Consider the following 23,881-nt stretch of genomic DNA (forward strand, 5'->3'; position numbering starts at 1 on the left):
TGTAGATAGTTCACTATTCTCTCTTTCAGCATCGACTCCATCACTTTACCCACCACTGAGGTGAGGCTAACCGGCCTGTAGTTTCCAGCCTCCTCTCTTCTCCCACTCTTGTGAAACGGGACCACCACCGCTCTTCTCCAATGACTTGGCACCACTCCCGTTTCTAGTGATCTATTGAACAGGTCGCGCAGCGGACCCGCCAGCACATCTCTGAGCTCCCTCAGTATCCTGGGATGAACCTAGTCAGGCCCCATGGCTTTGTCCACTTTGTTTTCCCAGCTCTTCCCACACATTCTCCACTGTAAACGGAGTAACATCTACTCCACTCCCCTCCAGTTTCTTGTTAACTAGCAACGGTACTTCACCTGGGTCCTCTTTAGTGAACACCGAACTGAAGTATTCGTTTAGTATTTCTGCCATTTCTTCGTCTCTCTCTACACATTGATCCTTTTCATCTTTCAATTTCACTATACCACTTTGAACTTTTCTCCTTTCTCTGATGTATCTGAAAAATGTTTTGTCACGTCTCCTTACCTCTTTGGCAGTCCTTTCTTCCGCTTGACTTTTTGCCGTCTTGATTACTTTCTTCGTCTCCCTCAGATATACCAGATAGTCTTCTTTGTGCTCTTCCCTTTGGGATCCTTTATATTTCTTGAATGCTGTTCTTTAGCTTTTATTTTGTCAGCCACTTCCTTTGAGAACCATATAGGTTTCATTTTTCTTTTGCTTTTCTTTACTTTTCTAACATATAGATTAGTTGCCTTGATAATTGTTCTTTTTAGTTTGGTCCACTGTTGATCCACATCTCTCTTATTCTCCCAGCCTTTTAGTTCTTCCTCTAGGTACTTCCCCATTTCCTCAAAGTCCGTGTTTTTGAACTGCAAAACTCGGGTCTTCGTGCTTCTTCTACATATCCTTTGTGCGATATGAAACCATACCATTTGATGATCACTTGTGCAGAGGTGGGCGTCCACTTGGACATTAGAGACATTATCTCCATTAGTGAGCACTAAATCGAGTATAGCTCCCTCTCTCGTGGGTTCCATTACCATTTGTTTGAACAAAGCCCCTTGCAGGTCATCCACTATTTCTCTACTATTGTGAGATTCAGCAGAAGGTATTCTCAAGTCTATTAAAGTCTCCAATGATCACCACTTCTCCCTTCTTTCCCATTTTTTTGATGTCTTCAACCAGATCTCTGTCATGCTCTTCCTTTTGATTTGGAGGCCTGTAAACCACTCCACTATAAATGGATGCCCCATCATCTTTTTTTAGGTCGGCCCATAGTGCTTCTTCATTGCCCCATCTTCCTTGCAGCTCAGATGCTTGGATATTGTTTCTGACAAAGAGCCACTCCTCCCCCTTTCCTATTCTCTCTGTCCTTCCTTAACAAGTTGTAGCCCGGTATGGCCATATCCCAATCATGAGATTCCATGAACCACGTTTCCGTGACAGCAACAATGTCCAAGTCCGTCTCCACCATTAGGGCTTGTAGATCTGGGATTTTATTGCCCAAACTACGAGCATTTGTGGTCATAGCTTTCCAGCATTTCTCATTCAGTTTACTGCTTTTCCTGGACTCTTTTTGTGACTTTAGTTGAGTTTTGTTATTCACTTCACCCTTTCCCTTTGCGATTGTGCAAAGGAAAGGATTAGTGCTTCTGATGACAGAGTCATTCATCACAATGAGCTTTTTCCTTTGGTTACTGATCTGGAATTTCTGTATGCATTGAGTTTCTTCTTTCTTCTCAGATAACACGTCAATCTTTTTCTCAAGAACTTCTTCAGTATTTAATACAGAGAAGGCTTTTTGTACTAGTTGTACTTGATACAGTGTGTGTCTCCGCATCACAGGTCTAATTCTACCAGAGCCCACTGTAATCCTATTGTTTTTTGAGTTCCTTCATGCCCTGTGTGAATGGAGGGGTAGACTTGTGGGCTGCACAGCTCTCAAGAACGGGTGTCTGTGGGTCACAGATCTTATCCTACCTGAGCCCACTGTGTAACTCTTTTTTCTTGACTCCTGGTTTTTCTGTGGTAATGGGGAATTTAGTCCTGAATATTGAAAAGTGGTCGAGACTTTCTTTATTGAAACTAATTCGGCTTTAACTTCAGCTAGCTCCTTTTTCAAGGAAGAGAGTTCTGCACAAATGGGACAAGCCCTAAGTTTCCAGATGATTTCCCTCAGAATAAAGGCTCCACAATAGCTACATTAGATAGCCCTCATTTTGGTAATTTATTGATGGTTAACAGCTAAGGAATTACCAATTTACTAATTTGTCTTGTTGCCAATTATGAATTTAGGCAGACTATATCAGAAGAACAAACCTAGGGGTAGGGTGGGAGGGAGTTAAACCTTGGTCAAGCTGGGCAGAGCAGGACCCTTTCTGGAACTTTACTTGTCCTTAGCTATTAATGACCCTACAGCACTTTATCCCCCAATATTAGTATCTAAACAGAGATTAATAGAGCCAGCTAGATACAAAGAGAGGGATACTAATTAAATGCTGGAATGGCTTGGTTTTTTTTTTTTTCCTCTGGAATCTTAAAGCAACCAAATAGCAAGAAAGCAAACAAATTAATATACAATATCTTTAACTAGAAGAGAAAGAGATAATGAAATGATAGCACAGAGCAATATATAATTTACACAGATGTAATAATAAAACAGTTGTATATCTTAATGGAATGAGTTACATCCAAACACTGTGAGATGAATTTTTTTTTTTTACATCATTTTCTATTCAGTATAACTATACCAGGATGAACATTGTAATAAAATATCAGCATTGTTCTAGTGGTTGAAAATATTCCGTCAATATCCAATATCTACTAAAGTATACCAGAATCAGTGTTCTAGGTTAATTACAGTACAACACAAGCAAAGTGCAGTTGTCTTTTTTTGTCATTTGCTTCAGAATAATATGTAATCTTTCCTCCTTTGGCAATTGATTTTTTTTTTTTTTGCCTGTCTTGTCATTTTTTTTTCTGAATAGTTCATTTAACAAAGGCATGTTTTTTATAACTAATTCCACTGCTATTCACATTAATTTGCCTATTAGTTATGACATTTTTATCTTTGACTTTTAGAACTACCAAGCCAGCGCCAATGATCTTAACAAAGTTCTCATACTGGATTTGAGTATTGTTAAAGCTAAGGAGGAATTAGAAGTAATAACAATGCTTCTTAAGTCAAGTAATCATATACCTAATAGCCATGAAAAGCCAAGAAAGAAGATCCCAATACAAGAGGTATGTTTCATTAAAAATAATTTGTACATTCATTCATTTAAAACATCTCTACCAAATTCATTTCAGCAGAAATTTGTTTTAAAAATTGCTGTAATTATTAGTGGCAGTCAATATTCCCTCTGATTTCTTCCCCAATATGTTGAATGATTTTGAATGTGTGTTCATATTTCAAATCTGTGTGCATAGTCTTGTGTATAGTATAATGCATTTCTCATTCAGAACTTTTAAAAAGAAATAATTTTATGGTGCAATAATATTTATGCTGAGGACCTGGCCCCTGCCCTGTGCATTAAATAACTTTGAGCCAGGTGGGCCTTCCCATCGCCCTTGCTGCTGCACCCCCCTTTTTTTTGCTTCCTTACTTGTGATCGATCTGAGTGGGGGAAAGCAGGGCATCTCCTTTGCTGCTTCCCCTTTCTCCTCCCCCCATGCTCCTACATCGGTGCACGGCCGGACGATGCGGAGAGGGGGCTGAGGGTGGCATGCATCGATGACATGGGCAAGAATTTAAATGCTGTGGTGCTAACCCGGGGCACCACATTAGGGACAGCATTGTTTCAAGTCCACATCTTTTGAGTTGAGCGGTAGGCGATGGGCCCCATTTTCTGTGCACGATCGGCCATTCTTTAATGGATCTTCCACTGAGGGAATGGTGTTTCTGCTGTGGCAGCTTGGCGAACTGCTGTGGGCCAGGATCCAGACCTCCCATTGGCAACATCACACCTTCTAGAGCACTACAGCGTGTCGATCCTACGACCGAGCTTGTTGAGCGGTCACCATCCATAGGCGCTGTAACATCGGGGGGGGGGCAGGCCTGGGTAGCAGGGAACAGTTGACACACATTGATGGCGGTGCTGAAGCTGCAGCAGTAGCAGTGCCAAGTACTTCCTTATCTGGTATGGTAGCCCCCAGTCATGGTACAGAGAATGTTGGGTCAAATGGGGATCAGAATTGTACATCCAAAGAAATAGTATCAGCTCTGAGAGACAAAAAGAGGTGTAAAAGGAAGTGGGCCACCAGGTCTGGTTAGAGTTCCTGCAGTTCGTCTGATTCATCGGATTCAGACTGTTCTTCAGTTGAGAGCATCCCTAGGCCTACTCAGATACAGCGGAGGCAAGCAGGGGACCACCTGTGTTAACCATGTTGTCATAGTTGTGGGAGCATGTGCCCAGGGTTTTACGCAAGAAAATCGACAAGCGCATTTATGTTGATATTTTCCGCATAATGGAGGGAAGGAGAAAGTAAAGGGATAAGGACAAGAACAAGGGTAGGGATGAGACCAGGTGTTCAGTTAAAAAGGTTCCAAGGAACATAGTTAACTGGACTATGGCGTTTCTCAGAATGATTAGCATAGTCACAGACCCCGCACATTATGGGCCCAAGCTGAGCTACACCAACTCAATCCTTGAAGCGTACAAAGATTATGAGGGCATGGCTGAACTAAGATGAACACTATCAGGACAAAATGGAAGAAAATCAGTTCATGTCATGGGGTAGTCAGCCATGTTCAATTTGTACTTTGTTTTATAGTTATATGTAAAGCCCCTCCCTTTTGGGCATCTCACTGTTTTATGTATGTTTTATAGTATGGATCCTGCTTTAAAATTGGTTATAAAAAATAAGTATTAATTAAAAAAAAGTCCAAAGGGTCTTCTGCGTAATTTTAAAAAGCTGGCCAGTTTCACACTATAAAATTATTTGATAGCCTCATTCAACTAATTCTTTTTTTTTTAATTCTTTATTTATCATCATTTCAATTAATACAAAGAAGCTTTGCATAGGATCACAAGAGATGTGAGATATTGTTCTTTTACATGAAATTTTCTAATTTAAGATTTGTTATAAAAAAGAAATATGACAAAATCAAATAATCTCTAACTTCGTAGGAAACTTGAGAGGAAAAGAAATAAAAGGAGAATATTAGAACTATTAGCAAGCATCAGGTACATTGCGTGCACCGCATGCATTTTAGAAAGGGCCCGGCCATGTGTGTAACTCCCATTATGCGCAGAAGTGCTGGGCCGAAGGAAAGGGGCGGTCTGGGGGGGCGGGGCTAGAGGCAGCAGGTACAGTGGCCATTTGCCGCTGTACTGGGGAAGGGAATGACTGCGCGCGCAATTTGCTATTGCGCCAACGGAGCAGTAAGCAACAAAATTAAAAAAAAAGGTAGGGTAAAGAGTTTAGTAGGTGGGAAGGACAGGGAAAGAGGGAGGGAGTATGGATAGGGGGGGTAGGGAAGTTCCTTAATTGGAGTGAACTGGGAGAGGCCCATTCTCGTCGCCATGTGTAATTTTCTAAAATTAGGCGCCCCCCCCCCCCACACACACACACGCACCGCCTGCACATGTGCGCGCGTATTTTAAAATCCGGCGCGTATGTGCGTGCGGCCCCTGGATGTTATAACATGCGCGCGCATGTTATAACAAGACACAGTGTGTCTTACTGTTATAGCAGCTCATATCAAGAAAAGCATTGTATTTGTTTTTCTTTACTATGACACTCCCCTCTAGTCTAGGCAACAACGTCTGGATGATATGGCAAAAAAAAGAGTGGTCATATTGATTAGGCACATATAAATTGCAAAAAACATACTGAGAGCCAGCCAAGGTGCCCTCCAAGATTACATACCTCCCTTGAGGATCAGCATATATTTGCGCCCCTCTGGTGACAAAACTTTATAAATGTGGGTAATGCCCTTCCTCCGCCAGGAAATAAAGTGAGTCGAAGATGGGCCTGGTGAAAAATCAGCATTACCGTGGATGGGGAGCAGCGTTGTATATGAAGTTGCCAGACAGAGTCTTTTCAGCAAGGATTGTCATGCCCATCGCAGGGGTGATATTAAAACATGATGAGCTAGGTGCAAAGGAAGGCTTGAAACCAAGGATTGTAGAATAAATCCCAGATCGAATGGGACCACAAGTAATTTATCACTTTCACGATCAGAGAACATTGTACCGTCAAATAACCACTCTAATCACCTGCAGTAAGCTAGCCACGTTATATTCCCCAATATCAAGTAGGCCCATCCTCCCTTCTTTCCAATTCTTTGTCAACTTTGCCAGGGCTATCCTGGGTTTTTTCCCTGCCCACAAAAATTTGGACAGCCTTTGATTTAGCAGCTGAATATCCCTCCTGGCCAGGCGAAGTGGAAGTAATTGTAGAATATATAACCATGTATTCTACCTCCTAGTGACACAGGGAGTGGTTGCCATAGTAATAGTTTATCCCTAGTAGCACTCAATAGGGTGCAAATATTAAGACTATAAATGCAATCCAGGTCAGTGGAAATGTAAACTCCTAGGATTTTAAAAGAACCCTTCACCCATCTCAAGGGAAAGTCCTCCAACCATTCCCCATGTAGAGAGGTGGGGCATATCATGGCTTCGGACTTATCCATATTAAATTTAAATCTAGAAAAACTCCCATACTTCTGAATGAGTTGAAGCAAATATCCCAAAGATCGAAATGGCGTTTGCAGAAATACCAGTAGGTCGTCTGCAAAAGCAGCATATTTAAAGGGTGATGTGCCCACTTTGAGCCCTTTAATTTCAGCCGTATACTGTATAGTCCATAGCAGAGGTTCCAATGCCAATATAAAAAGGAGCGGTGACAGGGGACAACCTTGTCGAGTCCCTCTATATAGCCTGAATTCTTCGGACAGTTCCCCATTGACTGTGACTGCTGCTATAAGATCCGCATACAACTGTATCCCATTCATGAAGAACCCTGCTAGGCCCATAAGGGCTAATAGAGTGAAAAGGTATTCCCATTCTACTCTATCGAAGGCCTTTTCAGCATCCAAACTAACAATCATGTACTGTTGCTTATGAAGATTACAATGGGCTATAGCAGTTAGCATGCGACGTACATTTTTAACTGCATAACGACCCCTAACAAATCCCGCTTGGCCAAGGCCGATGTAATCTGGAAGAATCAGTGAAAGCCTATTGGCCAGGATCTTAGCCAGTAGTTTTTGATCATAATTAAGTAAAGAAATTGGCCGATAAGAAGTCACTGAATCAGGATCCTTCCCAGGCTTGGGTAGGACTGTGAGGATGGCTTTATTCATCCTTTGCAGATAGGATCCATGTTCAATGAGGGACATGAATACTTTACTCAATATAGGTGGGACATGATCTAGTAGTATCTTAAAGAATTCTGCATTGAACCCATCTGGGCCTGGCACTTTTAATAATTTAGCTGATTGTATGCCACCTATAATTTCTCCTGCTCCTATTGGACAGTTTAATCTCTGGAGATGTAAGTCTGAGAAGACTTTGACCCCAATATTCCCCAAAAAAGCATGACATTGTGCCATATCTACCCCATCTGAGCTATATAAACTAGAGTAATATTGTGCAAACGCCATAAGGATCTCGGATGTTTTAGAGGTAGTCCCGCTATCAGAAGTTTTGATCGGAGCCAGATGTTTAGTACCCCTATCCATTTTTATTAAACGGGATAATAACCTCCCAGCTTTTATTAGCATGGTGGTACATTTTGTATTTGTAGTAGAGGAAAGATTTCTTCGTCCTTTGAAGGATGACCATATTTAAGGCCGCCTGCGTAGCCAGGTATTCCTTCCTATTATCTATAGTATTGGCTCTTAACAATTTAGTTTTGTAATGCATCAATGCTTTATTGAGTTCTAAGATTCGTTTGGCTAACATTTTATGCCGCCAGGCCAGGAAAGATATTATATCTCCACGCAACACTAGTTTTGCCGTATACCAAAATAGAGTTGGGTCACTTTCAAAGTGGGCGCATTATGGGTCGCATATTCCAACCGTTTCCCTTTCAGGTATTCCTGGAATGCTATATCAGTATAGGGATAATAAGGGAATCTCCACCCCTGCGAGGACATCCGCCCTCCCACTCCTTGCAAGATTAACCAAATAGGCACATGATCCGATATCGCTATGTTTCCAATCCCAGCCTTCTCTACTTGCGTAAAACATGACTCAGAAATTAAAAAATAATCCAGTCCGGAGTAAGTGGCGTGGGCTCTTGAGAGGTGAGTGAAATCCTTATCTGTGGGGTGGAGTATCCTCCAAGCATCTATTAACTGGAGTTCCAATAGAAAGAAAGGTATCCCTTTCCGCACGCTCATCCTCGACCCAGACAGAGCTTGAGATTTATCTAAGGAAGGGTCTGCAACAAGATTAAAATTTCCTCCCACTATGACACTCCCCTCTAGTCTAGGCAACAACTTCTGGATGATATGGCAAAAAAAAAGAGTGGTCATATTGATTAGGCACATATAAATTGCAAAAAACATACTGAGCACCAGCCAAGGTGCCCTCCAAGATTACATACCTTCCTTGAGGATCAGCATATATTTGAGTAGCCTGAAGGGGAACGTTTTTATGCCCCAAGATCGCTACCCCCACAGATCTGGTGGGAGCGGATGCAAAAAACAACTGCCCCACCCAGTCTCTTTGGAGTTTAGCATGTTCTTTAGAATCTAAATGAGTTTCTTGAAGGAAAGCTATGTCTGCATCCTGTTTCCTCAGTGAGTCCAAGACTTTTTTTTTTTTTGCTTGATTGGTATGGATTCCACAAACATCGAGACTATTTTTAAAGCAATCTTAGCTGACATCAAATTCCACAAAATTGAACCAATAGCAGCTGTTAGTATACTTAAGTGAAAGGTGAACACTCCCCCAGCTAGAGCTGTCACCTTTGCCATCGAGAGGCCAGCAAAGCAGTATCAATATAGTTACAGTGCATAGCAACAATTCCTTAATATTTAAAGCCCCGAAAGCCCCCCCCTGCTTCCCCTAACCTCCCCATCCCAATAACCCAATAGTTAGCCAGTCGGCTCAAGATCACTACTGTACCTTATCCTTCCTTCCTTCCCCCCTCCCCCCACTTGAAGATCATATAGTAAAAAATCCTCACAGATTGAAACAACTCAACCTATATTTTGTCCATAGTGACGATATAGTCACAGTGTAGACACCAAAAATGTGGTCTCCGTAGCAATGCTGCACACTATGTTCTGCTGCAACCGGTGCCTTCTAAGGGTGCTCCACCATCACAGCAGGTCTTCAAAATGGGAGCCACCTTCGCTGCAGGTCTTATGACACGGGCAAGCCCTTCCAATAGATTCCTTTGCAAGGATTCTGTGTGCCAGGAACATATCTCACAGAGTCTCTGTATGGGTCTGAATGCCATCTGGTAGTGCTGAGGTATTTCCTTTACTGTGGGCCTGTTTGTTAGGGCTAGAATGCAAATGCTGAATGCCATGAAACTATAGTACATACTCCCAGGAACAAGAGAAAACACCAAATGCGGCTGTAGGCTCATAGGTTGGTAGACATTGCTCATAGTTTAAAAAAAAAAAAAAAAAAGTGAAGGTGTACAAATGCAGTATTCATGAGAGAAAAAAAAAGATTAAGGCTTCATAGCAGTGCCCGGTGGTTGTTCTGCTTTCAAGCGGGAGAGGAGGTTTGCCGCCTCAGTTGTTGACTGACACCATTGCGGACCATTCGGCAGGTGGACCTGGAGTTTGGCTGGATATACCAGCATAAGTTTCACGCCCAGTTTATGAAGTCGATTACAGTAGGGGATAATTCTCTCCGTAGAGTCAAAAGTCGCAGAGAGTAGTCCTGGAACATGCGGATATCTTTATGGTTATATAACAGTTTTTTCCCTGCCCGAGTTGCCCGTAGGACTTCAGTTTTTTGCGTGAAATCTAAGAATTTAGCGATAACACGGGGCCTATTGGTTCCTTCCCGGCGAAGGCCCAAACGATGCGCCCGCTCCAATCTCAGCGGGCCATGTGTCGCCGCTAGATTCAATGATTCAGCTAGCCAGGTTTCTGAAAAGCTTACCAGGCTAGCATCTGTGAGTGATTCAAGTTTTACCAAGGACCAACCATGCAGTCGTATTTTCAATAAATTGTAATTTTCTAATCACTTTTTCCCTGTAATCCCAAGAGCAACACGTTACAATAATCAAGATTTGAAAGACCCTGGGCATAAGCCACCACCTTAAGAGCAGGCAACTCCAGGTACAGTTTCAAATGCCTCAGTAGTTTCATTCTAGCATAAGTATTTCTTGCAACTTATGAGGCAAGTTTTTCCAAAGAAAATTCAGAGTCCAAAATCACCCCCAGAGACTTTGTTGTTCTGGAAACATCAGAGAAAATAGCAACCTTATGTCCCATAAATAACTTTGAACTAGCAAAAAAAAAAATCTTAAGCGTCTAGTCCTTGTCAGACTCCAATTCATATACCATTAGCAAAGTAGCTTTAGAGTCTTGTAGGAATTTGGAAAATTCCAAATTTGCAGCTGATTCCTCTTTCCCTACTTTCTTACCTCCCAAATGTTCCTGACTTGAACTTTATAGGTAAAAAGCATTTGATATAGGAGGGAAGGAATTAAGAGTAATTTGCAAAATATCCTGATAACTTTTTTTTTTTTAACAATTCCATCACAGATAATAAGGAAGACTTGGGAAAACCAATGAAGATTAAATCTTGGCATAGCGTTCTCAAAATTCTCTATCCTATCATGAGAATATTCCTTATCCTTAACTAAAGCTGCATATCTTTGTTTTAGCTCAGAGAAATTCTTATTCAGTTCTTGAGGTTGCAAATCATATTCATTTAACTTTTGAGAATAAGATGCTGTCTTAATGGAAAGATCATTAACAGAAGATAAAACATCAAGTCTAATTGTTAAAAGAACGATCCAACCGTATTATAACCAACCATAAAGCCTCTAGGGTTATCAACGGTGGTTTAGGAGAGTCAGTGAATGAGACTAGATAAAGCCATGGGGTAGATGTTGAAAAAATCCCAGATACTTTGGAATCTTGCAAGATTTCTCCCACTATTGGAAGAAGAGAACTGAACACTATGGACCAACAGTCTCTCTGCCGAAGGGCCTGCAGATAAATCTCCTCCTAGTTGAAGTGTATGTCGAGCAATAGGACTCAAGGAGAGATGAGCCTCACTATGAATGGAGGAAGAACCTCCAAGTTTCTTCTTGTCCTGTACTGTATTCATCCAGATGAAAAACAGTCATAAGGTTATCAATAGTTGGTTATAAAGTGGCGGAAGTAGAAACAACTTAACGACTTAGATAAGCTAGATACTCACAGAGTCCTTTTCCAAGAAAAAAAGCTCCCAGGGGTATGCTGCAGGACACCTGAATTTAAGTAGATATTCTGGGCACCTGTCAGTTGGTATCAGACACTTCCCACAGAGCTCCAGCTTGGGTTGGCTGCCTCACATCACTCGGGTAGGGCCAGCAATCAGCCCCTCTGCCTCTGTCCCACTTCTGAAGTACTGTGCTGTGCAGGAGACCCACTTAGACTTCCAACTTTTTTGTTTCAGGTTTTTTCTATTTTTATTCCTTTTTTTCTCCCTCGTGTTTTTTCTTTACTTTTTCTGCTTTAGTCTCCCTTTTCTCTCTATTCCTCACCCCACTTTATTCCCTCCCTTGCCTTTTTTGTTCCTTATATTGCCACCCCCCACTCCTCCATGTTCTCTCCTACTTGACCGAAGGTGGGAAAGGAAGGATAGCATGGGAAATGCATCTGGTAACTGTCCACTGTGACTGGATCTTTAGTGCCATTGAATGGGCACATTGATCGGATGTATTTTATTTTACTTGTTAATTGTACTTGTATTTTCTGTAAACCGATATGATGTATTTTTGAATATCGGTATATAAAATCAAATAAATAAATAAATATAGAAAACTGCCCTGTGAATTGTGCTGTTAATATTAAAGGTTAGATTTATCAAATATTTTTGTCATAAGTTAAACAAATATTAGGGATGTGCATTTGTTTCATTCATTTCTGAGTTATGCGCACAACTCATGGACTTTATAATACACGCGTAAAAATGGATAGTGTATGCATAATTTGAGTTATTACTAGTACACACACACGCTGTTATGCATGTACTACAAAGTCCTTGATTTTTGAGCATAGAAAATGAAAAGAATGAAACTAATGCACATGCCTCATATATTGGGCTCATGGTATCTTTTGAAATTTGAGTCTATAGACTATTTACTTGCATCACATTCAGTTCTAGGAATTGTCTTAAACAAAGCACTCTTCTGAGATTAAACTCAATCTTATTTTGAAAAGTAAAAAATTGTGATTTTCTTTTTTGAAAATTCTGTATTTCTTATACAGCATTGTTTTCATGTCCATACACTTTTACAAGCAAGTAAGTATAATAATTAGTCTGCTGCATATCTGGATACCATAGTGCTTAATCTCAACTTTTGTTTACAATGTGCTTTATTGTAACTGCGTCCAGTAAATTAAGCAAATTGATGGTGGTGGTGAAGTAAGTTTATTTCCTATTGCTAGAATTGCTGTTGTGAAACATGCAACCCTAAGGGGAAGTAAGACATTTTGTAAATGTGAGACATCTTCTTACATCACATCAGCCCACATACATACAGTTGTAGTCTGTTGACCCTGAATATTAATGTAAAATTGTTTTGATATCAGCATTAAAATAGTTTGATAACTTTCTTGTCCAAGGTGAATGAAGATGAGGAAGGGGAGACTATGAATATATCAAAAGATTCTGTGATTGATCATCTTGCATCTGGAGAGAGAACTGAAACAGACAGACCAGTGAAATCTGTGAAACTTCAGATACACAAACCATCTAATGCCTATGAGTTTGGTCAACTTATGAATGCAGTGAAAGCCGAGCAGGATAGGGCTGCCTGTGCCGACCTCCTAACTATTGTTGAACCAAAGGATTTACCAGTTTTACTAAGCAATAAACTAGATGGCGATACATTTCTGATAATTATCCAGTCATTGCAAAGTTGTCTTCTTCAGAAGAACCCCAATCTTGTGTACCAGCATCTTTATTATCTGAATGAAGCCGAACGATTTAAGGTGAGTTAAAATAGTGATTTCACTCATTCTTCTTGCAGAAATAAAAATGCAAAGCCAAAAGGCTCAATTCAGCTTTTTATGAGGTCAGTATAGAGGCATATATTAGGTCTTAATTTGCTAGGAGATCCTAAAGTAAAGAATTAGAATGGCCTGTCCATCTTCTACATTGAATAAATTATCTGTGCATTGATGCCTCTTGGCCTTGTTAATAGTTTGAATCTATTTGTATTTAAAATATTGTATTCTTTAGGCCTAATTACTATTTAGTATGGTCAGAGAGGACCAGCATGGTGCTAATTGGCATGCTTCTCCTGAGTCTGATTCCCAAGCTCTGCTTCTGCTTCTCAAGTGAGCTAGTGGAAAGGGTTTGAGTGAATGGTACAATGGTGGCATTACTCAGCATGCATGATTATCAGATTCTGTAGAGAGTCAAATAGTGTGGCCCTTAACTAAAGCCTGTTGCTGCAATGACTGGACTAGATTAAGATTGGGGCATGGGCAGTTATAAAATGAGAAAAACCCTGGGCAGTAGCAAGTGAGGGCACATAGTGTCTAATTAATAATTAAAACTATAGATGTTGTTCCATTTTGTGCCCTCCCTGCCTCTGAGAATACCACCACAATATGTGGATAAAAGTAGTTCATTGTTGAACTATGTGCATAGAGTACTTATATTTGCATACAGGGTGGACAGTAATCAAAGAGCCCATTTCCTGCAGATAAAATACTGTTTTACCATCAGATATGTCTTTGATTATTGGCCTTCATGTATAGGGAATAAAACTGAGCTGGGTGCTAGGGCTTTGATTTGGTCAGGCTAGTGGCTCAGTGACAGAGCTGTGGAATGCTAGGTGGAAGATCCCTGGTTCAATTCCTGAGTTGGGTCTTTCATTCCCTGTGTTGGCTGGGGCTGGAGATGCTGGGAAGGCAATTTTCACAGCCTTTGCAGAGGAGGGGATTTTGGTCAGTACTCTGGTGACACCTACTGGCTGGATTCAGGGCTCATAAGTGCAGAGTTCTGCAAGGATCTCTTGGTGCAAGGTCCCCTGGCCCAGGACAGTCACTGCAATGACCAGCCTAGATGCTGTTAGGGAAGATAAAAAATAGGGGGAAAAATCCTGGCTTCTTGTGCCAGGATTCCAGCCCCTGGTTTCATTTGAGCTGGAGGTCTCAAGAAGCAGGAGAAAACTGCTGGCTCAAGAAGAATTGGGCCAGCACAGGTGGTAAGTACTATGCAGTGGCATTCAGGTGGTCCCCAATTCAAATCCTGGATTGGCTGCGGAGAGAATAGATACCCGGGCTGGGAAAAAGAGACTGTATCCTGTGTTAGCCTGGGAGAATGGGAGTGGGTGGCATGGCCAAAGTCTATAAATCTGTGCTTGTCAGATGCATTCCAGAATCAGGGCTGCTATGCTGGCATCTGTTAGGATCTACTCTTTGGGATTCTGCAGAGTACTTTTCACTCAAATTAGCCACTGTCTGAGATAGGATCCTGGGCTCGATGGACCTCTCATCTGACCAAGGATGATATATTTCATGTTCTTATGATTGTTAGTATTGTGTTTATTGTATTAAATATTATTTTTATAGTTATTTAGTGAATTTCTGAACTTTATGAATTGTATTTTTATTTTATTATAAGCCACTTTGGTCAATCCTTTGGGACTGAAACGGTAGGTATAAAAATGCAATAAAATGAAATGAAATGCTTTGGAGGAAGTGCATAAAAGCTGAAGAAAACTGCCAGTCCAAAACAAAAAACACAAAATTCTGAGTGTGGTGTCAAAGCAGGAAGCTGTGCCTGTTTTATGGTAACTGATCATGACAACTGCTTTCTTTAATAGAGTTCTCTACCACCTACTTAGGACTTCTGTTTTTCAGTCAAAGCCAAAGAACTGCAATAAAACATCCCACCCCCGATGAGGAAATTGGGATTTTTGGCTTTAACCAAAAATTCCCCAAACTAGGCTTACTGTGAGGAAATTCTGATGCTGTCATCCAGCCATTACGCTTGGGTGAGGAGAACAGTAGCCAGCTGACACAATCAGAACTAGCCAGCAGGGAGCCCAAACTCCACCAGCTGCAGAACAGACACCACAGAAGATCGGGCTAGCAGGAGCCCAAACTCCACCAGCCCAAGAAGAGAAGCCACAGAGGAACACAAGTTTTGTCTACTGAAGAAGAAATCTCAGAAGAAGCAGGCCAGGAGGGAGATGTGAAGATGGAAAGGGGAAAAGAACCTACTCAGCCATCTCCCTAGCCACCTGTTGTCCCCTGCCCACCATACACCCTCAGCTACACTCTGCTACCCCACTCCCAGCCACATGCACACACCTAAATAATAAAAGTATGTAAAAATGTGAAGATAAATCAATGTATCTTATTAAAATGAATCCACCTAAAAACACACCAACAATTTTGGTTTGTGCTGTGAAAACACTGATTAAACATCTACGTTTAGAACCTGCCTAATACACCTAATTACAGTTGTTATGGTCATAAGCTTACATACCCCTGGAAGAATTTGTAAGATGTGTAGCATTTTAAGAAAACATGAGTGATCAGACAAAGCACATCTGTTATTTATAATGTGTTTCAATTTAAAACTATTATGAATCACAGAATAGTACAATCATTAAACAAATCTTAGCAATAAGGGAAATAATAAAATGATCCTGTTCAAAAATTAAATTCCACAGAATAAGTGGAGAACAACGTAAACACATTTGGTAATGCCAAAGGAGAATGTGTTGCAAAAATACTTAGTCAAACTGGTGGTTAAGAAAAGTCATGTAATAATTTAAACAGAAGACCGAAAGGCCTTTCTTTTTTCAGCAGAACACTTTATTCACTATATCCAATGGAAATTTTAACCAAGTGCTAGTTATAAATATAACTGTCCCTCAACAACGGAACCGTGTTTTGCCAAGGCTGCATCTAGAGGGACGGCTTTTAACCAGTCCAGGTTTTCCAGTCATTCAATAAGATGAACCTTCATATGCTGAAAACAGCTTACAACACACATTCTCCTTTGGCCTGTTCAAAAGTTTGCATTCCCTTGAATGTTTGGGCTGATAATATACATTCAAGTTAACACATACAGGTTGAGATGGCAATGAAGGGTAAGTATCCACACCTGTGCCTAGTTTGATTGTAATATAGTGTCTGTGTTTAAATAGTCAATGAGTTTCTTAGTTCATTGTGCATTTCAAATCCTTGTGCATTTCATCCAAGGCTGCACTGACTTTGGTGGTTACTGAAGCATGGGGAAAGCAAAAGAATTGTCAAATGATCTGTGATCAAAAAGAGTTGTTACGTGTGCCGCCCGCAGCAGACCCGTGGCGCGGCCCTCATCTCTCACGGACTCCAGCCCCTGGTTCCTCTTCACTGGCGGCAGTGGGCCGCCAGCTCCGACCTCGGGTCTCCTCCGGCCCTGCCTTGCTACCCAGTGTTGCCAACCAAGATATCCCTGTTCGTCAGGCCTCTCCGGTGGCCCGCGGAGAGACGCCACCATCGGCGCCATGCCCATCACTGGTTCTTTTAAAGGGCCGCAGACCCGGATGCTGACATCAGACTCCATAGCTTTGCCTTTGCAACAGGTCTCCTCGAACTCCGAGTACTCGTTGCTGATCCTAGAATCATCTCTTCATTGTGTCATTGTGTTCCTGATTCCTGTGGTTCCCGGTTCCTATCTTCCTTGTTCCTGTTTCATCTATGTGTTGGACTGACTCCTTGGATTTGACATCGCTACGCCTGACTACTCTTCAGCTTCTCTCCAGCCCCGGACTTCCACTATGCCTGACTACTCTTCAGCTTCTCTCTAGCCCTGGACCTCCGCTACACCTGACAACTCTTCAGCTTCTCTTCAGCCCCCGGACCTCTGCTACGCCTGACCACGCCTGCCTTCTCCGTGCCCTGACTTCTGCCTTGCCTGACTACGCCTGCCTTCACCGTGCCCTGACCTTCGCTTTGATTGACCACGCTACAGACCTCTTCATGTCCAGAGTTCTACCTTGCTTACCACGACTTCCGTTTGCTGCCGGTTCTGATCCTAGCCTGTCAGAGACACCTCCTCTTGCCTATCCTCTGGACGTGTACTTACAAGGCCTTGGCCTTTCTCTGCTTAGGCGAATTCAGTTCTCTCCTGTTCCTTTGGCGCCTAAGCTCCTGAACCGAACTCATTCCAGAGTAAGACTACCCCACCTATTGACTGCTGTTTCTGGGCTGAACCACTTCTCTCTACTGACTATCCTCGAGGCCCACCTAAGTCCTGCCGGCCCTAGCACCCAAAGTCTCAACCCGAGGGGGAACGAGGGCTGGTATAGGTGAAGCTCCAGGGGCCTCTAACCTCAGCCCACTCCACCTGCTGACGGTGGGCACCCGTAGCTCCCTACCTACAGGTTGCGTCAACCCCACCTCGGCCCAAGGGTCCACCTCCAACCCAACAGGTTGCAAAGGCCATGGATTCGGTGGAGCCACATGCCCTCTAGGCCATCCCAGGCCTGGCATCCAAGGTACAAGAACAGTAGCAGTTTCTCGAGGCACTGGCCTCCTCTATGGATCATCTTCACGCCCAGCTTGATGCCCTTACGAATAATTCAGTTCCTCTTCCAGCTCCTCCTCATCCACTGCCACCTCCATCGATGCCTCGAGCCTTGTTGGCACGTCCAGCGCCTCCGCACTTCAACGGCAACTCCAGACTGCAGAGAGTTCATTAATCAATGCTATATGCAATTTGCTGTGCAGCTTTCTGTCTTCCAGGACAAGTTGATGAAAGTCACGTTCATCCTATCCCACCTTGAAGGGAAAGCGCTGGCTTGGGCTTCTCCCCTGTGGGAACGCTCAGATTCCTTGTTGAAGGAACTGGCTCAGTTTGTGGCTGTATTCAGATGCACCTTTGATCCCTGGCGACATGCCGTGGCAAGCACCAGCTTACTACACCTTCGTCAAGGACAAAGACGTCTTTTTGATTATACCATTGAGTTTCTGACTTTGATTACCGAGCTCGCTTGGCAGGAAGACTGTCTCCGAGCTATCTACCTGGACGGACTCTCTCTGCAGCTAAAAGATGAGTTGGCTGCACGGGAACTCCCTCCCTCTTTGGAGGACTTTATAGACTTGGCAGGCCGAATCGACCATCGTCTTCAAGAGCGTCACCGGGAGAGTCGGATACCCAAGAAGCCGTCACGGGTTTGCTCCTGCTCACCACCAGATACCAACCCTGCATCCTGCAGTGATATTGGAGTGGTCAAGGCTGAAGAGCCTATAAAGTTGGGTTGCGGGCGGCTGACACCGGAAGAGCGCCTCCGGCGGAGACAAACTGGTCTGTGTCTGTATTGCGGAGCACCTGGCCACCATCTACAGACTTGCCCTTTCCGTCCGGGTAACTCCTTGGCCCGAGTTCAGTAGGGGTCGTGAACTTGGGTGCAACTTCTCCGGCCCCCCAGTTATCTGTACCGGTTACTCTAATCTGGGATTCCCGGTCCTTGCTCTGGTAGGTTCTGGAGCAGGAGGCAACTTTATCCTTAAGGACCTTGTTCAGCTTTTAGGTATAAAAAACAGTTCTCTCGATACGACATTATGCATTGCTTCTATCTACAGAGAGCCGTTACCCGGCCAAATCTCCTTGACTATGGAACCTGTCCAGTTACACACTGGGGCGTTACATATTGAGGAACTCAAATTACTAGTGTTAGATAAATCTATCCAACCTGTAGTGCTTGGACTCCCCTGGCTACAGAAGCATTCCCCCCAATTCAACTGGGCCTCATTGCAACTGGTGGAGTGGGGACCCACCTGCTAGCAGTCCTGTCTCCAAAAAGTGATACCATCTCCTGTGGTTCCCCTGGCTACTACGTCCTCTGGCATACCCGCTCCATATGCTGCCTACGAGGACATGTTCTCTAAACAGAAGGCCGACTTCCTTCCGCCTCTCCAAAGGTTTCAATGTCCAATCGATCTCCTTCCAGGAACCATGCCTCCCCGAGGATGCACCTATCCTCTGTCGTTGCCCAAGACAAAGGCAATGGCGGAATATATTCAGGAAAATCTTGCAAAAGGATTTATTCGCCCGTCTACGTCTCCCACTGGGCGGGATTCTTTTTTTGTGACCAAGAAAGATGCGTCACTTAGGCCATGTATTGACTACAGAGGCCTAAACGCCATCACCCGTAAGGATAAATATCCCTTACAATTAATTTCCGAATTGTTCGACCGCCTTCAGGGTGCCTCCATCTTTACAAAGCTAGATTTACGCGGGGCTTATAACCTGGTGAGAATCCGCCCCAACGATGTTTGGAAAACTGCCTTTAACACCAGGGATGGACACTATGAATACTTGGTGATGCCCTTTTGCCTCTGTAACGCACCTGCAGTATTCCAACAAATGATGAACGAAATCTTGAGATCTATTGTACACTAAAGTCATGGCTTATCTGGACGATATCCTCGTCTTTTCTAAAGACCTCGACACTCATCGCACAGACATTCGAACAGTCGTCCAGCGTCTTCGTGAAAACTATCTGTTTGCAAAATTGGACAAATGTCTGTTCGAAAAGTCCAGTTTGCCTTTCCTTGGCTATATAATCTCCCGGCAAGGCTTTTCTTTAGATCCAGCCAAATTATAGGGAATCCAGGATTGGCCACAGCCAGTGGGCCTCAAAGGCGCTCCAGCACTTCTTAGGATTCCTTAGCTACTATCATCACTTCATCCCACATTACGCAACCCTGGCTGCTCCATTGACAGCTTTGACCCGTAAAGGCCAAGACACACGAAACTGGCCGCCTTTCATCGTTTGAAAGAAGCCTTCCAGAAGGGGTCCTGTCTGCACCACCCAGATCCGACTTGCCCGTTTCTAGTTGAAGTTGACGCCTCCGCCATTGGGGCTGGGGCTGTCCTGAATCAACGCACCACCTCTGGTACTGTAGTTCCTTGTTCCGTTTACTCCCGTAAATTCTCTTCAGCAGCATCAGGGACTGTAAACTGCTCGCCATAAAATTGGCTTTCGAAGAGTGGCACCCATGGCTAGAGGGTGCACAACATAAATTTACGGTGTTCACTGATCATAAGAATCTGGAACATGTGTGTCAAGCACAGTGTCTTAACGTCAGTCAACCTCGATGGGCCTTGTTTTTCTCCAGATTCGATTTTGAACTTCTCTATCGCCCAGCCAACGAGAATATTCAGGCGGACGCCTTATCTCAGTCCTTTGAGCCTGAAGACATTCCGGAAGAGCAGACTCAATTCTGCCAGGGTATGTAAACTTATGAGCACAACTGTACCTGAAAAACAAGCACCTAAATTTGCAATTTATAAACACCTAGGATCAGAAGCCCTACACATACTATATTCTCCAAATTGTCTTGCCTAGAACCAGCTGGTTCCTAGAAATATGTGTTTATTAATGTTGTACTTTTGTTTTAAAATTGTAATTTTTAATTGTATATTTTGTTGTTTTGGTTTTTTTTTGTTTTTAACCTAGTGGTTTCCTTTTTGCTCCTTTATACTTCCAGCTCATTTGGAACCTTAGAATGGAATCTGCCTTCATGAGCCTTCCTACAAACCAGTTTTATAATGTTTCCCCTATAATTTTTTAATATCTTACTAGTATGCCTAATCTGCAGTGACAGTCCTCAGCCAGGAACCATTCACTAGGACTTCTTTCAGAACCTTGCAGTCATGGACCATAAATCCAGTCACTAGTTGTCACCCTTAAGCAATGACTAACACTCTGACTGCTCCTCCTTCCTGCCTCCCCTCTTCTACATCATCCCTAGCTCCAGCTAACAAAGGGTACTGAAGACTCAATTTGGGGACTGAACTGGGGGCCTTCTGTATAGCAGACTGAGCACCTTGCTGCCCTAGAAATTGTACTTTTGATTTTTCTCTGCAGACTCTGCAATTACTGGGCCTATATAGCTAATTGGATTAGTACACAAAAATTAGTGTGGGTCAGAAAAAGAACTATTGTCATGTAGAGACCCACTCCCAATTCCTGCTGTTCTTATATAGTCTTCCAAGAGCAAAGATCAGATCTTTCTGAAACCTTGCTCAACTGCATTCAATATTAAACTAAGGGATTTTGAAGATAATAATACAGGTATTATATTTAGAAATAAAAGATTTGACACAATGGGATTTATTTAGTTTAATAATGTGGGGCTCTAGTCCTTAGGTAGATTGTTTGGAACTAGCACCAGTTGTCTGCAGTTCTCTTCATTGAAGGAACTGACTCAACTAAAGGAGAAATGGCTAAAATTAGAATAGGTTCCTCCATATGGAGTATCCAGTAAATCTGCCCCCATTTCCACAAAGCACCTGAAAAAACAGGAGTAAATATATTACAATGCATTCTGTGATATAGAAATACCTTTATAAAATGTTTTCATAGCATTTGAAACAGTTAATAGTCCAATAAAAGAACATCTGAAGTAAAAAACAGAGTTTAAGAAAGCCACCCATGGTACACAATACATGGTTCCAAATCCACTTTCAGGACATCCCATAACAGAAAACGTTATGATGGGGGACTGTATTATTAAAGGCATTAAATTAGGGACACATTTGGAGCCAATGACCTGGCTAGAAACAGAGTTAATATAGTATAGGGGCAGTTCAAGAATTTAGAGGAATAGCTTAGGCACCTGGCAAGGACTATTGCATTTCTTTTCATAGTAAAGATGAGGAATGGCTATGTTATATCATCAACTTCAATATGTGGCTCAAAACCTGGTACAAAGAAGAAAAATTTAGATATATTGGAGTTAGGGCCAGATAATGGAAACAGGTATGAGGCTATTTGGAGCATTGACAAGCCAAGGATAAATAGCTGGAAAGTTAGGAACAAAAGCTCATAGTCTAGGCAGTAAAACTCTAGATATCAAGGTCTAATGGTAGAGGTAGACCTAGCTATTGTTACTATCATTGAGATGTGGTTCATGAGACCATACTGGGCTATAGGAAGGATAAAGGTGGCAGAAAATAGGGAAGATGAGATCTTTATTTAAAAATATATCAAAGCAACTGAAATTATAGGGTGCATGGGGAAAGGATGAGTTGCTATGAGCCATCTTGGAAAGAGGAGATAGCATTTCCAGAGATAGGCAGAAGCACTGGACAGTAATATAAGTAAAGATATCCAAAAGGTAGGCATGAAGAAGGAGGGATGTAGAATATTTTAATTTGTCACATGTGGATTGGAATATCCCACCTGCAGAATCAGTTAGAAGCAGAGAGAGCCTGAACTCTTTTCAAGGGGCTCTCCTCCGTGATAATGGAACCCATAAAGGTAGGGGCAATAATGCACCTCTGGCACCTACAAAAAGAGAAAGCATTTCTAATACCTGGGTAAGTATAAGAATTGCCATGCTGAGTCAAACCAAGATCCATCGAGCCCAGCATCCTGTCTCCAACAGTGGCCAGTCCAGGTAGACTCATAAGGTAGATCCAATTCCTGTTACTCACTCATAGGGATAGCAATAGCTTTCTGTAGTCTACCTGGCTAATAACTTATTTTGGACTTTTCAGCTAGGGCCTTATCCAAATCTCTTTTAAACCCAGCTACTCTAGTCACCTTGATCATGTCTATGTAAACCAGCAAGATATGTTTTCATGATTGCCGGTATATAAAAACTCTAAATAAATAAAATAAAATAAAATGTCTTCTGGGAACAGATTCCACAGATTGATAGTGTGCTGAGTGAAAAAGTACTTTCTATGATTTGTTTTGAATCAGCTGGTTGTTAGTTTCATGAAGTGTCCTCTTGTTTTAGTAGTATTTGAAAGGATAAATAACATCCTTTATTTACTCTTTCCACCCCAGTCATGATTTTATAAACTTCGATTATGTCCCTTCTCAGTCATCTCTTTTCCATGCTGAAGAGCCCTAGCCTGCATAGCCTGTGCTCATAGGAGAGAAATTCAATTCCCTTTATCGCCCTTCTCTATACCTTTTCTAGTTCTGCTATGTCTTTCTTAAGATGGAGTGACTAGAACTACACCCAGTACTCGAGGTGTAGTTTTACCATGGCTCAAAACAGAAGCAATATGACATTTTCCATTTTATTCTCCATTCCTTTTCACAAGCACCAGTGATCATTATATGGTGTGGCTTGATATAACAGCTAAGGCAGAGGAAAGTTGCAGAAAAGTCAAAGTCCTGCATTTCAAAACTATTAACTTTAATAAAAATGAGGAACTACCGTAAGTAGACAATGAGAGAGTGTGAAGAGGTAGGTAAAGTGAAAGAAATGGGCTAAACTAAATGAAGCTATAAGAACAAATATTTTTTGTTCTTATACTTAGAGAATTGCCACTGCTATTACTAGCAACGGTAACATGGAATAGACTTAGTTTTTGGGTACTTGCCAGGTTCTTATGGCCTGGATTGGCCACTGTTGGAAACAGGATGCTGGGCTTGATGGCCCCTTGGTCTGACCCAGTATGGCATTTTCTTATGTTCCTATTTTTATTAAGAAAGTAAATAAAATTAATAGGAAAAAAAGGCAGATATGCTTTTCAAAAGAGGTGGCTGAAAAAGGGTAGAAAGATTAGCATTCAAAACGTACAAGGTATCTCTTAAAAAGGAGTATAATAAATAAGGCTAGAAAAGGTGAGAATGAAAGAAGATAGCAAGGTGACCAGATTTTTTTTCAGATGTAATTGAAAAGATAGTGCAGAGGTGGGATTTTTAAGACTTAGCAGAGGAAAAGAGGACGGTGTAGGATGACATGATTAAAGTGGAA

The 23,881-nt window shown here is 42.2% G+C and overlaps 1 protein-coding gene across 3 annotated transcripts in view; it reads left to right on the top strand.

The window, feature by feature from the left end:
• The window catches only part of SPAG1 (sperm associated antigen 1), a 283,883-nt gene that overhangs the window by 255,014 nt on the left and 4,988 nt on the right, over positions 1-23,881 (top strand). For all 3 annotated transcript variants that reach the window (XM_029591799.1, XM_029591797.1, XM_029591798.1), the window contains exons 17-18: positions 3,091-3,252; positions 12,770-13,138. In XM_029591799.1, the coding sequence (XP_029447659.1) occupies positions 3,091-3,252; positions 12,770-13,138 (531 nt within the window). The remainder of the gene's footprint in view (positions 1-3,090; positions 3,253-12,769; positions 13,139-23,881) is intronic.

Source organism: Rhinatrema bivittatum, chromosome 2 (genome assembly GCF_901001135.1).
Source record: "Rhinatrema bivittatum chromosome 2, aRhiBiv1.1, whole genome shotgun sequence".
Taxonomy (NCBI): domain Eukaryota; kingdom Metazoa; phylum Chordata; class Amphibia; order Gymnophiona; family Rhinatrematidae; genus Rhinatrema; species Rhinatrema bivittatum.